The following is a 15,819-nucleotide window of genomic DNA, read 5'->3' on the forward strand; positions in this document are numbered from 1 at the left end:
TACTTCCTGCTCACTGATTGGAGGACAGGCCCAACCGAAATTCTCTAGTCGCTGGTCCTCTGGACGCTGGTCATTCTCAGAGGATGATGGGAAGTAGCACTCCCTGTGGTTTCTCGGCTCTCCTGGTACGCATCAGAGAGGATAACATCATGGCCGCTTGTCGAAATGCGGCTCAGTAGAAAGACCTTGCGTTTCTACATTAGCTTGGCAGGGGGGTCAAGCATCAGCAGGGTGAGGTCAGCTGTTCAGCTCGCTCATTGGCAGCCTCCCCCGCGAGGGCCCATTCTGATAGGCTGGGGAGAGAAAGGGGGAGGGCCATGGCCTGTGGAAGCTCCACCCGAGCCTGCCCTGGCCTGGCCTGGCCTGTCAGAGCCAGTTAGCGCTCGCTGGCCTACCCGCCCGGCTCTGGAGCTCTACTCAGACCCAGTGTGAACCACCGGACCCGGCTGTGACAAAGGAAATTAGGTCACGGATCCTTCAGATTCACAAGATTCTTTGCTCCTCCTTCGTAAAACGTGACAGTTCTCCTTATTGGACAGAGCTGATCGTCTGATGGGCTTACTAATCTGGGGTGCCCTGGAGGAAAGGGGAGGAGCTCTGAGAGAAGGGGGGAGGAGTGTGCGTGAATGTGTGTGAGAGAGTGTGTGTGTGTGTGTGTGTGTGTATGGGGGGGATGGAGTGGGGGTGCAGCATTGGTATAACCTCCCTCAAGCCATTGCAGCCATGCCTTATCTTCTCCTCATTATTTCATTCAGGGTTGAGTAAATGGGGGCACGTTCATTTGAATAAATGTAAATAAATAAATAAACACTAACAAATATTTTTTTAAATGTTTCAATCGTTGTAGCATTTCACATCAGAACACAGAAGCATATTCATGAGGAGAAGAAAAGGTTTGCCTGCCAAAGAGGAAGAGGTAGCAGAGAAAGCCACACAAGAGGCAGAGAAGCTGTTTCATCTTTTCATCCCTTTTCATCCCGTCACCTCAGACAACCTGAGAGGAGGGTGCGAACGACAGGGAAGGTGAGCATGGGGTGTGTGTGTGTGTGTGTGTGTGTGTGTGTGTGAGAGAGTGCGTGAGTGAGTGCGTGAGTGTGGCAGACCTCGTGTGATCGCCTGTCCTGCCGTGACAATAATCCACGCATTGTACAAGCACTGCATGAAATCCGCCTGCACTGTAGTAAACATCACAGTTATACTTGCAGTGCTATCTATCTGATGCTAAATTATATTTCGTTTCAATTCCTGTTCGTCTGAATTGCTAGTTGTTTATCTGGAGGCAAGCAAAGTGGCTGTCAGCTTTACAATTCACTTGCAGTCCCACAAAAGATTGCTAACATGGAGAGCACATAGCACGACTTTAAGTATTAACATATCTGGTGCGATTCAGAATGAGAATCAAGAGCATGAAGCAGAAGCGATAGTGGGGAAAAACGGGGAAAAATCTAGTTGTTTTGCGCCTTTTTTCCATATAATATCACGTTAATATGTTCCATTAGGTCTGCCTGGATTCTCGACCAACAGACCTCTGAGTCAGGAGGTGGATTTGGTCTTTTCCCCCGGCCCGTTTCCTGAAGTCCACACGCGCCGTTTTGCTAACGTTTTCAATCAGTCTCGCGCGGATTCCTACGCTGTTCACCCCTCTCCCAGTCTCACACGCGGATTCCTACGCTGTTCACCCCTCTCCCAGTCTAACGCGCGGATTCCTACGCCGTTCGCCCCTCTCCCAGTCTAACGTGCGGACTCCTACACTGTTCACCCCTCTCCCAGTCTAACGTGCGGATTCCTACGCTGTTCACCCCTCTCCCAGTCTAACGCGCGGATTCCTACGCTGTTCACCCTTCTCCCAGTCTAACGCGCGGATTCCTACGCTGTTCACCCCTCTCCCAGTCTAATGCGCGGATTCCTACGCCGTTCACCCCTCTCCCAGTCTAACGCGCGGATTCCTACGCCGTTCACCCCTCTCCCAGTCTAATGCGCGGATTCCTACGCCGTTCACCCCTCTCCCAGTCTAACGCGTGGATTCCTATGCCGTTCACTCCTCTCCCAGTCTAACGTGCGGATTCCTACGCCGTTCGCCCCTCTCCCAGTCTAACGTGCGGATTCCTACGCTGTTCACCCCTCTCCCAGTCTAACGTGCGGATTCCTACGTTGTTCACCCCTCTCCCAGTCTAACGCGCGGATTCCTACGTTGTTCACCACTCTCCCAGTCTAACGCGCGGATTCCTACGCTGTTCGCCCCTCTCCCAGTCTAACGTGGATTCCTACGCTGTTCACCCCTCTCCCAGTCTAACGTGCGGATTCCTACGCCGTTCACCCCTCTCCCAGTCTAACGTGCCGATTCCTACGCCGTTCACCGCTCTCCCAGCCTAACGTGCGGATTCCTACGCCGTTCCCCCCTCTCCCAGTCTAACGTGCGGATTCCTACGCTGTTCATCCCTCTCCCAGTCTAACGCGCGGGTTCCTACGCTGTTCACCCCTCTCCCAGTCTAACGCGCGGGTTCCTACGCTGTTCACCCCTCTCCCAGTCTAACACGCGGATTCCTACGCTGTTCACCCCTCTCCCAGTCTAACGTGCGGATTCCTACGCCATTCGCCCCTCTCCCAGTCTAACGCGCGGGTTCCTACGCTGTTCACCCCTCTCCCAGTCTAACGTGCCGTTTGCCCCTCTCCCAGTCTAACGTGCGGATTCCTACGCTGTTCACCCTCTCCCAGTCTAACGTGCGGATTCCTACGCTGCTCACCCCACTCCCAGTCTAACGCGCGGGTTCCTACGCCGTTCGCCCCTCTCCCTAACCCGGCTGGCTCTGCCGCGCAGATCAAAGGCAGAGGCGCTCTCCACACCGAAGAGATCAGATTTCAGCCAATAACTCATTTAACAAGCTCCTGCTGCACGGCCTGATGGGAAAATGACATTGATTAGGGGGGCCTCCCCCCCAGTTTGAGGGGTTTTCCGACAGTCGGAGGCAGTTGGCTCCAGCGCTGGGTGAATATGCTGAGATTTCTGTCTGGAGTGATGCTTAATGGGCCTGTTTTTTTTCCAGGCCCTGTGTTTCCTGGGTCAAATACGTATTTGTTTTGGATTCAAATACTTTTCTGTGCTCCATTGATCTTGCCTGGAGTAATTGAGCCTGCCAAATATGACCAGAAGGTGCAGTTTGCACTTTTTGAGAGTATTTAATTGGTTCCAATACACCAGACAAGATCAGTAAAGTGTAGAAAAGTATTTGAATCCAAAAACAAATACGTATTTGACCCAGGTCTGCGCACAACACTAGCCATGAGCTCAGGACCGACTGCTCGAGACAGACTCGGGAGCCACTGGAGAGACACATGGTGATGGAAATGTGTGTTGTGGGTGTGTGTATGTGGGTGTGGCTGTGTGTGACTAAGAGAATGTGCGAGAGAAAGAGCGAGAGAGAGAGACTGTGCATGCTTTTGCACATGTCTGTGTGTGACTAAGTGAGAAAGCGCAAGAGAGTGTGTATGCACGTGTGTGTTTGACAGCGTGTGTGAGTGTGTGTGTGTTTATATGCATGTGAGTGAGTATGAGTGAGAGAGTGAGTGTGTGTGCACATTTGTATGCACGTGTGTGTCTGTGTGCATGAAAGTGCACGAGAGAGTGAGTGCGTGTTTGTACGCGTGTGTGCATGTATGTGCGTGTGAGTGTGCGTTTATGTGTGTGTGTGTGTGCCTCTGAGTGTGTGCCTCTGAGTGTGTGAGCATGCGTGCATGCACACTTCTCTGGCCAACCCCTTTCCCCACCTCCTCCACCAGAAGCCCAACTCAAACTGTGCTCTCGGTGCGGCGGCTGGCAGGCCGTACCCGAGGACAGTTTTCCCCAGCCCAGTTCCAAAGCGAAGGAGCCGGGCTTCTGAAGAGCTGAGACAGGCAGGCAGCACACGGGCTCTCTGACGCACAGCGTGCGACTGATTCTCAGAAGGATTCACTTGAAGCTCGGAGGCCGCGCTCACGCTTTGGGACTGATTTTGGGCCTGCTGGGGTCGACGGTTCCCACTGTCCTCGACTTGAAGGACGGAACTGCGGGGGGTGAAGGAGGAGGGCGGCGGAGAGCTGGGCTTTTCTGTGTGAAGATTTGTGTATAAGAGCGTGTTTGGCTGTGCATGCACAAGAGGCACCGCTGGAGAAAGAGTTCTGTGTGAGTGTGTGTGTGTATGTGTATATCTGTGTGTGTGTTTGTGTGTATCTGTGTGTGTTTGTGTGTATGTATTTGTATGTGTGCATCTGTGAGTATGTGTGTGTGTGTGTTTGTGTGTATGTATGTGCGCGTGTGTGTGTGTGCATGTATTTGTATGTGTGTATCTGTGTGAGTGTGTGTGCATGCATTAGTATGTGTGTGTGAGTATGTGTGCATGCATTAGTATGTGTGTGTGTGTGTGTAGTTGTATGTGTGTATCTGTGTGAGTGTGTGTGCCTGCATTAGTATGTGTGTGTGAGGCAGGCGAGTCAGGTGGCACAGGGGAGAGGGGAACACATGGAGACGTGCAGGAGAGCGCAGGGGAGACAGATGTTGAGGGAGTCCGGGGAGACGGGCAGGTGAGCGCTAATGGTCCTGGCAGCTGTGTGAGGCGACAGCTCGGCCCGTCTGACTGATGAGGAGGGGCAGACGGCCGGTGCGCTCGGAGGGAACGCAGCACGACGCATCCTGACGATCCTGACGCGCATCTCGACGTCGCCTACGGCATCCCGGCTCACGGCCTGACCGCACACGCAGGGGTTGGACAAATAATTTTGCAAGGCGGGACAGATTTGCTCATCGGCACCTTCCTCAACCTCCCCTGGTTACACTAATCTCTACACACCGCTGGATTAACAATGTGGAAAAGTAACACTGCAAGTGTACAGGCCATTCAGAAGGGAGCATTTTTCCAACAACGTATTGCCACTGCTTTTAAATGTCATGTTATGTTTCTTTTATTATGGTGAATAGAACATCACTGAAAATGCCATTATTAAGGTAGAATAAGTACATGGTGCATCTAGCTAGTGTCTGTCTAATGTTATGTGAAACACAATGACAGAAGCAATGGAAATACCCTGGATCCAGAAACGGCAGTTAAAATTAGCAGGCTAGTCTGTGCTGCCAGGCTGAATGGTACCTTTTCATTAGCTAGCAACAAATTATCATCTCGACAGCTAAACTAACGTTCTCACAGCCACTATTCTGAACAGGAGTTATGAAAGGAGATTTACATTATCAATCACCACCATCATGAACTATCTACTTTTGCAGGACCGCATGGATCAGGGGTCTCAAACTCCAGTCCCGGTGGGCCACGGGTCTACGTTGGGTTTTCGTGACTTCCTCTCAAACAGCAGCCAATCCAGGCCTTGGGAACGAGGTGTGCAGACTCTTCAGGCGATCCATGACTTCAATTAAGCACTTAAGAGCAGGAACACATCAAAAACACCAGCGGACGCAACGGCCCTCCAGGATCCGAGTGCGAGGTCCCTGGCAGAGATGTACTTTCTCCCGTTCAGCATTTGCATATGTGCCATGAATGCGCACAGTCAAACAGACACGCATTTGCATACATTTTCATTCAGCAGATGAACAGCTTGAACGATCTGTTGGCGTGGTGCGAAGCGCACCGTCCCGAAGCAAGGTGATTGGATCGCACATCACACGTCGCTCTCCACTAGCGTCTTCACATTCTTCACAAAAAAAAGCCTCATTGGGAATTCATCACCCCGTCTCAGAGAGCGAATTTACACCCACGTAGGACTCGATTCGCAAGGAGAGGTGGAGAAGTTACCGAGGTGTGCGGCGAGGGTTTAGCCGAACCTCGGGAAGGGTCCTGCAAATGGGGCCGTTAGGAGGAGGCGGTCCTTCCCCCCCCCCCCCCCACGGGCGTGGCTGCGGGGGTTAAACTGGGGAAGGACTGAAGCAGCACAGCCGTTGGAGGAGAAACACTTTCCAGGAACGGATTGCTGGAAAGGTGCTACACAAATAAAGATAAAAACCGACAAGAGGACATTTATGGGCTAACCAAACCCCACAGTGGGCAGGGCTAGAATGAGCTGTCAATCAATGAATAGCTTGAAACCAACCAAAGGACTTTGCTCTCAAATTAAAAACAAATAAAGGTTCCGATCATATCGGAGTCTCATATCATATCACATAGAGTATTTACGTACGCTGCACCACTGATAGGCACCTTACGAACCTCCCCGTCTCCCAGCAGCCATTGAGCATGCGTGTGTCGATATCTCAGGAGCTGAACGGGGGAGTACTACGGCTCACACGCAGGCACGGCTCGCCACGATGTAATGAGGCCGTCGATACGCACAGCCCGGGTAAACGAACATTCCGCTAAGGGCTAAATTAGCGGCGGGCGCCCACGGCAACGCAAATCGGATAAATGCGGACGTTCAGGCGTCCGATAATCAAGCCGGCGCCCGTGAACAAAAGGGGGGGGAGCGGGCAGGCATTCCATCAACGAGCGATGGAGCAATCCCGTGCTGTCCCCGCCCCCTTCTTTTGATTGGGGGAGGGGTTGGATGGGGGGGCGGGGTTCGGCGGGCTAATGGCGGGCTATGGTGACCGCGCTCTGGCCCGGCGATTCGGCCCCGGGGCTCATGCACACGGCCGGTCGCATCGGAGCAAAAACAACCGGCCGCTAAATAAATAAAGGGGGGGGGGGGGGTGGGGCGGGGGGGGGCGGGGGCTGAATGGTGTAGCCATGACGAATGAATAGGAGACTGGGGTGGGGGGAGCGTGTGGGGAGGTGGAGGAGGGGGGTGTGGGGAGCGTGTGGGGAGGTGGAGGAAGGGGGGTGTGGGGAGTGTGTGGGCGCTTTAGGGGAGAGTGCACAAAGGCCAGCGCGACCGACGGCTCCCTCGTCCTCGTTCTGGGAAACGCTGCCGTCGACTCGATGGCGGTGCCCCTCGGAGACTTGGCCCTATCGGTCATCAAGCACAGTCTCTCAATCAATTAGCCTACAGCCTACTCCCCCCCGCCCCCCCCCCGTGGTTCGACATGCCCCCCCACCCCATCCCCGCCCCGCTCGAAGTCTGACTCATGCATCACCCCGCAGCCTCGCTGTGAAAGGGGGCAGCTCCAGTCACATTCAGTCCCATTCAGCCCACCCACAGTGACACTACGTTACAGGGGCGGCGACTACGTGGCTCCGCCTCTTCAGAAAGATGATTGGCTGGAGTTCAGCTGTTGCCCAAAGGCTGCATCCTCAGTCAATTCACCTGGGGACACGATGCCCAGAACCAGGCAATATACAATATAATATCCTCCTATTATAATAACAGGGAAGGAGATGCTGGAAGGTTGCTACCCAGTGCTATACTGCTTACTTCCATTATATCACGTTATCGTGATGACAGACCTTAGTGTTGCTGCACAGACTTAGATAAGCTGGTATCAGAAGCTTAGAATTCACCGACAGTTCTAGCTTTATCAATAATGACAGATCTGTAGAGGTTTCCTGTAGTTCACAGCTTTGACCTCTGCTTGTAGTTTAAGAGGCTGGTTTGCGGACACGGTATTGGGGCAGTGTGTTTGTTCTGAGGGGCGGGTGGTGGAGATGGGGGGGGGGGGGAGGTGGTGAGAGCACGTTGTCTGGGCTGTAGGTAGTTTGGGAGCAGGGTGGGTTGAAGCGTGTTGTCTAGGTGGGCTGTAGGTAGTTTGGGAGGGGGGGGGGGGGCGCGGCAGGCAGAGAGGGCTGTCCTGTCCTGGCAGGCCTCGGGGCCCTATTTAGACGCGCCGTCCCGCGGAGGGACAGATGGCCGCAGGAAACGAGCTTCGCCGTAGGCACGCCGCCGCCGGGCCGGGACAGCCGGCACGGGGGAGGGAGGGGGGGCACGCCTAAACAGGCCCGGGGAGGGGAAGACGTGCCCGCGGGGCCCGGGGACGCCGCACGGCCAGATGAGGCCCACAGGTGGCGCTGCCGCGGACGCCTCGCGCACACGGGCCTCTCTGACCCCATACCAGACCAGACCAGACCAGACGATACCAGACTCTACAGACATCGGCACCTCCTCAGCTCTGTGTCCCCAGCCCTGACGCTCTCCTCCGCTTACCTCTGCATCAGAGCCTTCCGGAAGTTCATTCAGGGACGCGAACCAAATTCAATAATGCGCCGACGGATTTAATTTAGACGACTTTAGCACATTAACTTCATGAGCCCTGACTGAGGAAACTTGCCTTAGGCTCCTCTCAATAAAAACTTTGCATACAAACACACAAAGTACAGAATCACGTGACTACGCAAATTCAGACAATGCCACTGGGGATTTGTTGCCAACAAGAATTATGGAGTCATGAAGCGGAGAAGATGGAAGGAACGTTGTTGAGCTGAGTATCTGGGTCTGAGAAATCTTCCGGGATATGAAGAGCTCTGATCCCAGCTTATCACCATTTCCAAAACTCACAAAACAAGCAAGAGAGACAGCCACAGGGCTTCATATTCAGTTAAACTGGATATTACCTGCAGATTAGTTTGCGAGCACACACAGCTGCGGGTGGAAGACCATTTAAGTCTGTCTCTGAAGAGAAGAATTTTCAGAGGAAAAGAATTTTCAACATTTCCTGATTTTGAATTTTAGTTTTGTTTTTTTACAGGCAGTACTACAGACGGTGGCAGCTGGGATTCAGGTTACGTTCCGGGTGGCCAACAGCGAGTGAACTGAGATGCCACGGTATTCAGCTGCTGAGCCCCCACCTCTGAGTGAGGTCAACTGTAACGCCCTGCCGGTGCAAAAACCGAACCACAGCGCAGACGCTCACAGTACCCTCTCACACAGAGCTCAGGCCAGTAAACAGCACACACTCTGCCCCAAAGCCCGTGCACCAAACAGGAGTTTAGCGCGGAATCCAAAACCCTAAAAAGACGGTGTTCGGCATCAGAGAGATCAGAGCCGAGGAACCGCCAGACTCTGAAGCCCAAGTCCCCCTAGAGCTGCCTGCCAAGTGAAGGGCTGCAGTTACACACACCGGTCACCAGAGGGGGCTCTAACCAGCCGAGGCGCTTACATTCTGCCTCCTGAAGCCCGTGCCCGGCAATGGGAGGGCCCCGCGGCACCAGGAGGGCCCCGCCACGCTCTCCCGGTGTTCCGGAATGATCTGTAAGGCCGCGGCGAATGGAGAAGCACAATCGCAAAGCTTTTGCGGGGGGGGGGGGGGGGGGGGGGGGTAGGGTGGCATCTCTCATCGACCCGTCTCCACCCTGCGCCTCAGCATCCCGGTGAGGGGCCCCCAAGATAAGAGCAGATCACAGCCGCTGTCAGAGAGGTGGGTAAGGGGAGCAGATCACAGCCGCTGTCAGAGAGGCGGGTAAGGGGAGCAGATCACAGCCGCTGTCAGAGAGGCGGGTAAGGAGAGCAGATCACAGCCGGTGTCAGAGAGGCGGGTAAGGAGAGCAGATCACAGCCGCTGTCAGAGAGGCGGGTAAGGAGAGCAGATCACAGCCGGTGTCAGAGAGGCGGGTAAGGAGAGCAGATCACAGCCGCTGTGAGAGAGGCGGGTAAGGAGAGCAGATCACAGCCGCTGTCAGAGAGGCGGGTAAGGGGAGCAGATCACAGCCGCTGTCAGAGAGGCGGGTAAGGGGAGCAGATCACAGCCGCTGTCAGAGAGGCGGGTAAGGGGAGCAGATCACAGCCGCTGTCAGAGAGGCGGGTAAGGGGAGCAGATCACAGCCGCTGTCAGAGAGGCGGGTAAGGGGAGCAGATCACAGCCGCTGTCAGAGAGGCGGGTAAGGGGAGCAGATCACAGCCGCTGTCAGAGAGGCGGGTAAGGGGAGCAGATCACAGCCGCTGTCAGAGAGGCGGGTAAGGGGAGCAGATCACAGCCGCTGTCAGAGAGGCGGGTAAGGGGAGCAGATCACAGCCGCTGTCAGAGAGGCGGGTAAGGGGAGCAGATCACAGCCGCTGTCAGAGAGGCGGGTAAGGGGAGCAGATCACAGCCGCTGTCAGAGAGGCGGGTAAGGGGAGCAGATCACAGCCGCTGTCAGAGAGGCGGGTAAGGGGAGCAGATCACAGCCGCTGTCAGAGAGGCGGGTAAGGGGAGCAGATCACAGCCGGCAAGGGGAAAAAGCCGCCTGCAACGCACTCTGCGCTCTGGCAACACAACACCCACGTAACGCTCGCTCGCTGCCGACAAAACACCTGAATGGATTGCGAAGGAGGGAAGAGAGGCACGTTTTCGGCAAAGAAATATATGTGGCAGCCGTATAAGACCATTGCCGTGGCAACACTCAGGGCCCCATGTTCCACCGTCTTCAGTGGGATACCTTGCGGGGATACGACACTCACACTGGCCAACCTAATGGCCAAGCTGTCAGTCGGGCTGCATGTCTATCCGCTCATAACCTCACCTGTCAGGCTCCCAACCATTAGGCACAATGCGGTACCAGGCAGTCACTCTGATATGAAATAGGTTCTGGAAATGCACTTTACAAATAAACCAATGATCAGACACTCCTTCACACCAGTCGAGATCTTGTGTAAAGGGGGACTCCAGTTGGAGACAGAAATTCAAGCCAACTGAACCACCATGGAAATTATGACATAATGCTGACACAGACTTTCTAGAACCAATCAAACAGCAGGATTTTTTGTGAAAATCTCACAGGCTGGAACTACCCCAATCCACACACCCTAGAGTAGGCATGTTCAATTTTATCCAGAAAGGGCCAGAGAGGGTGCAGGTTTTTGTTTTAGCCCTGCACTAACACAACTGATTCAACTAATTAACTAATCATGGTCTTCAATCAAGACCTTGATAAGCAGAATCAGGTGTCTTAGTGCTGGGCTAGGACGGCCTTTTTTCGGATAAGACTGTCCACCCCAGCCCACGAGAGACCCCCCTCCGCTGGGTACTCACTGATCTCCAGCTGCCGCTGGATCCGACCCTTGCACCGCTCCCGGTAGTCCGACTGCGTGGCGTTGTACTCCGACATCACTTCCACAAACTTGCGGGACAGGGTGGAATGCTAGAGAGGAGAAGGAGAAGGAGAAGGAGAAAGGGAGGGAGGGAGAGAGAGCTAGCTCCATTAGGACTGCCTCTGTGCCTGTAATAAAAGTTTTCAAAGCCACTGGAACGGGGCGAAAATTTCCCAAGGCGTCGGATTCAAATATCATCTCATCTTAAACAGAGAAACGGAACTGAAAAAAGCTTGGAGCACGACTACCCTATGCACCGTGTGCTCCACCGGGAACCAGCTTTTCATTCAGAAATTTATTTCTAGCCAAATGTTCATATCAAACGCTGAAAAAAAAATGTTTATACATACTTGCGTTGTAATAAACACATCTCTGTATAAACTTGGCCAGAGAATAGCTTGGTTGGCATTGCTCAATACTTTCATTGGCCAAAGGGGGCCTGGTTGATGAATGGACCATTTCTGCTCTGCATGAGATGTGCTCCTCTTCCTCACCTGTGTCTTGCGTATCCTCAGGTCTGCAGAAGGCCTATTCAAGCCTTCCTCGTGCTCAATGGACTGCTCGATACCTACAGAGACACAGAAACAGCATTAGCCTCCCAATTATAGATTATATAACACACAATGTAACTCCTATTACATTTGTAAGTTGGGTACTTAGATGTTAAAAAGCATTGAGGAGGCAAGACTGCATATTTATAGCCCGATTTACACCTCTTAAGAATTTAGTCAGTTAAGTCAGTACATTGGGGAGGTACTGTTTCATTGCAACTTCATATAAAGCTATGGAGTGAGACTCCTAAGACATCAATACCAAACACACGAGTGAGAAAACCAAGTCAGCTACTGTTGTTAACAGCGCACTTCCTCCCCAACCAAACTCACTGGTCTGACAGCAGTAATTCATGCAGTCGGGTGCATTAGAATAGAAGGAGGTCAGCCACTTAATTCTCCCAAGAGGCCCTTTTCATTCCGGAATTCTACCAAGAAGGCTGTCTCAGCCAATCGGGCATGACGTTGAGTGCCACGGCAACAAGGTGCCCACAGCTGGCACTGCGCTCTATGGAATTCCACAGAAATTATTCTGTCTGGGAAGGGAAAGTTTTGGAGAAAGAGGGGGGGGGGGTGGGTCATGTGTGTGTGACAGACAGGGAACATTGCACTGACACCTCCCATCGTTAGCCAGGTACCATACTGAGTACAATTTCAAAGTCCAGCCTACCGTTTCCGTCCTATTCTATCCTATTTAACTTAACTGCAGATTAATTAATTGGCAGTCTTAGTGATTTCTTGATTTTAGCTGCCTGTTAGGACAGAAGCTGGTTTGGAAGGACTACCTACTTGAACGAATGATTCCACAGAAATCCTAATATATTTGTCTAAACTTTCTTATTATTTTTCTCTCGTCCCCCCTTCTTCATCTCTATATTCAGCAGTATAGTCATAAATACATAATATCCAGTGTGTTAAAATACTGAGTGTGTGTGTGTGTGTGTGGAGAGCCATATTTGAAACGAAAAGGTAAAAAAAAGCTGATCTCATCTTTAAGCATCAGTATTTCAACGACTTAAAGTGTGAGTATCCCTGTCTCAAAACTAGCCAGACACAAGGTGACTGGCTACAGTGGCCCAATAGTGCTTTACTGCTTTACAGGCATTAGGAGAGCATCCTCCTGAGCAGCTCTGCAGAAAGACTGAGTGTTCTCAGGGACAGAGTGAAAAAACAAAACAAAATGGGCCTCAATGCCATCTCCCAGAGAGCAATACTTCACCAGACATTAGATTTTGCTGCTTTAAAGGTCACTGATTCTAAAGCCCAGTTCATAGCAAATCTGCGAGCAGAGACAAGACTAGACTGCAAAGTATGTTTTGAAACATAAAAACTGTGGAATGTTACCCAGTAGAGACCGCACAGTCATTCTCTGCATCACACTGGCAGTTCTAAAACTTTGCCTCATAGTCTTTGTTTGATTTGAAATAGAAATTTGATTAGCATAGTGGAAAAACAACAAATTTCATATAACTGTCCCAATACTTTTTAATTTAACTATACATATATCTAAAAGTAAATTTGGCGGTATTGGGAAAAAGTATTGGGAAAGTTGTGTCAAATTGGTTCAAATCAAATGAGGCAAAATTCACAATGATGGCATTTATTTTATGTTTTTTTAAAAAAATAGTCATGTCCCCCTATTCCAAGTCAGCATAAGTATTGGGACAATGATTATCAGCTGTTTCAAATTTCACAGACTTACTATATTATTTTATTTATAAATGGAAAGCTGTGTGTGTCAGGGAATGAGTTACAACCTTTGGAAGCATTTGTAGCATCTACTTTATAAGTAAAGCAACAGAGATGAGGACCAGCGAACTGAGTATGAGAACCAAGAAAGCTATTGTGAGGATGAAAGAGAGAAAAAAAAACCAATTAGATACTGCAAAATGTTCCAAAGTCAACAGTATAAAACGTCCTAAAGAAGACACTTAACTACTGGAGGACTTAGGAACCACCAGCGATTGGGCCATCCAACAAAAGACATCTCAGAACCTGATGACAGGGTGATTATGAGAGCTGTGAAGAACAGCCCTAAATTGACAGCTGGGGTAATTGCTAATGACCTTCCATACATTGGGGGCGAAAGTAGCGCAGGACGCTCTGTGCAGAGGACTGAGAGAGGCGAAGTACAGAGACTACGCCTCCACATTTAAACCTCTCATCAGCACCCAGGACAGAAAGGCAAGACTGAGACGAGCCCGGATGAGCTTACGGAAAAACGTCTGATGGACAGACGAGACAAAGATCAATAAGCCAGAGTGATGGGCAGGTGGACGTGTGGAGAAAGAGAGGGACTGCTCTGGAACCCTAGGGATATTACTTCAACTGTCAGGCATGAGGAGGAGGCAGTGTGATGGCTTTGGCCTGTACGGCTGCATCAGGAACTGGTTAAATGGTCTGTGGATTGTGGTAGCAAAGGAATGACAGCTCGTGGTACAGACAGCATACAGTAATATATTTTTCACCAATATTCAGAGAAATGCCACCAAACTCATTGGACAGAAGTTTGTCATGGAAGGAGACAATGACCCAAAACATACAGCAAACTTAGCCAAGAAACCCATGAGGAAGAAATGGTGAAAGTGCTTGATGTGCCCCAACCAGCCACCAGATTTAAACTGCAATGAGCATTCTTTTCAGTTGCTTGAAAGGAGACTGAAGACTGAAACCCCAGCAATCACACAGCAACTGAAAGAGGCAGTGGATCACATCATAAACCCAGCGATGTACGAGGATCACAGCGTAATTCAATACATTTTAAACAAGTCATGAAACAAACGACTTTGCGAATTTTGCCTCATACATAATATAAAACACACACACACACACACACACACATACAGACAGAACATCTGTATTAGAGACAGGAGCAGTGCCCCAATGTTTTAAACATCTGAATTACACCGAGCCCTGTTCCTGTCACAGTGATGACTTTTCCAGCTGACATAGTGTGAAAAATTCCAAAGATAAATTATGCAGTCTGTTGCCTGTCATCTTACTATTAGACAGACCCCCCCTCCCCCCCCCCCCGTCTCGATTGCTGACTCTCTCTCTCTGTCTCCCCCCCCCCCCCCCCCCCCCAATGGATGCAGCTCATTTTAAGGGAAATCTATTAGACAAGAATACCAAAGGTACAAACTTGTTCATTTCAGAGTCTATTCGCAAAAGAAAAGTCCCCAACTGGATTCATTTGGACGGAAACCACACCGCCGGCTTCCCTTTGGGTCAAACAACACAGCACATTAACGTTAGCACTTATGAAGAAGGGTAGGCTTACTCTTTAACTTGGAGCGCACTTTATTGGCCAGTTTCTTGATGTCTGTCATCAGCTGTTCCAGGTCCGCCTTCGTTTCTGTTGGGGGGGGAACACAGGGTTAGAGAACAGTAATGGTGGGCGCAGCTTATTTTTAACTTCTCCATTAGACAGACCATTATAAATTCAGCTGACGCACAAGCGAACATTAGAATGCAAGCACAGCTGTGACCTCTCCGACTGGACCTGCTCTTTGGTTTAATATTGCACATGGACCTCCTTCCTCCCATGCCCCCTGCCGCCCCCCTGAGCACTACAGCACTAGACACCGTTAATGGAGAGCAAAGTTGCTGAATCGCATTGAGTAGGAGTTTGTATTCGAATGCGACGCGCTACACTTGCATCACATGCCCGATCGCTGAACCCTGCGAATCGCCCTGTGGAACCAGATGCTATAGCCCCGAAAGGGAAAGACCGCAAGAATAACTCATTCGGCTCTTTCGTGCATGGACACACAAAAAAAACAAACACGAGCGCACAAACACACACACACGCAGGAAATATGGCCCCTCAGGGCAAATCACCCAAGTGTGGTATCCATCCCACAGACGGCAATATCGTTTGACGCAAGTTAACCATGCAGGCGCCGCACAGGACTGGGCTGAGGCACAGCCACCCCCCCACCATCCCAACACCCCTCCCAATCCATCCATTACAGTCACTGCCGAAGGTGGGGGGCGGGGGGTCTCACAGCTCTGCCATTGCACACAGGTTAAAGGTCACATGTAGGGCATTTCTATATTGATTCATCTCTAAGATTTCGACTATCGTGAACCCAGTGTTGAGTCAGGGGGGTTTAAGTCTCGGTCCAGGCCGCTGTGCTCCTGAACACAGCGGGAGACTGTCAACGTGCCAGGACACAGCCAAGGGTGAGAAACAAGTATCTGCCAATCACGTGTCAGAAGTCAGCGCCAGCCTCCATTACCAAACACAAGTGATTTCCCTCACAAGTGATTCTTCCAGTTGAGATATGGAGTCGATAAACCTTTACACCCTCGTGTCATTTGATCCATTAATGGATGTGAGAGAGGCCTCAGG

General features: G+C 51.3%; 1 protein-coding gene across 1 annotated transcript in view; it reads right to left on the bottom strand.

Annotated features, from left to right (window-relative positions):
* The window catches only part of LOC118236711 (syntaxin-1A-like), a 97,626-nt gene that overhangs the window by 20,653 nt on the left and 61,154 nt on the right, over positions 1–15,819 (bottom strand). Inside the window, exons 4-6 of the mRNA XM_035435286.1 lie at positions 14,746–14,820; positions 11,409–11,482; positions 10,856–10,964 (exon numbers count right to left, since the gene is read on the bottom strand). Coding sequence (XP_035291177.1) covers positions 10,856–10,964; positions 11,409–11,482; positions 14,746–14,820 — 258 coding nt within the window. The remainder of the gene's footprint in view (positions 1–10,855; positions 10,965–11,408; positions 11,483–14,745; positions 14,821–15,819) is intronic.

The sequence above is a fragment of the Anguilla anguilla genome, chromosome 9, assembly GCF_013347855.1.
Source record: "Anguilla anguilla isolate fAngAng1 chromosome 9, fAngAng1.pri, whole genome shotgun sequence".
Lineage (NCBI taxonomy): Eukaryota > Metazoa > Chordata > Actinopteri > Anguilliformes > Anguillidae > Anguilla > Anguilla anguilla.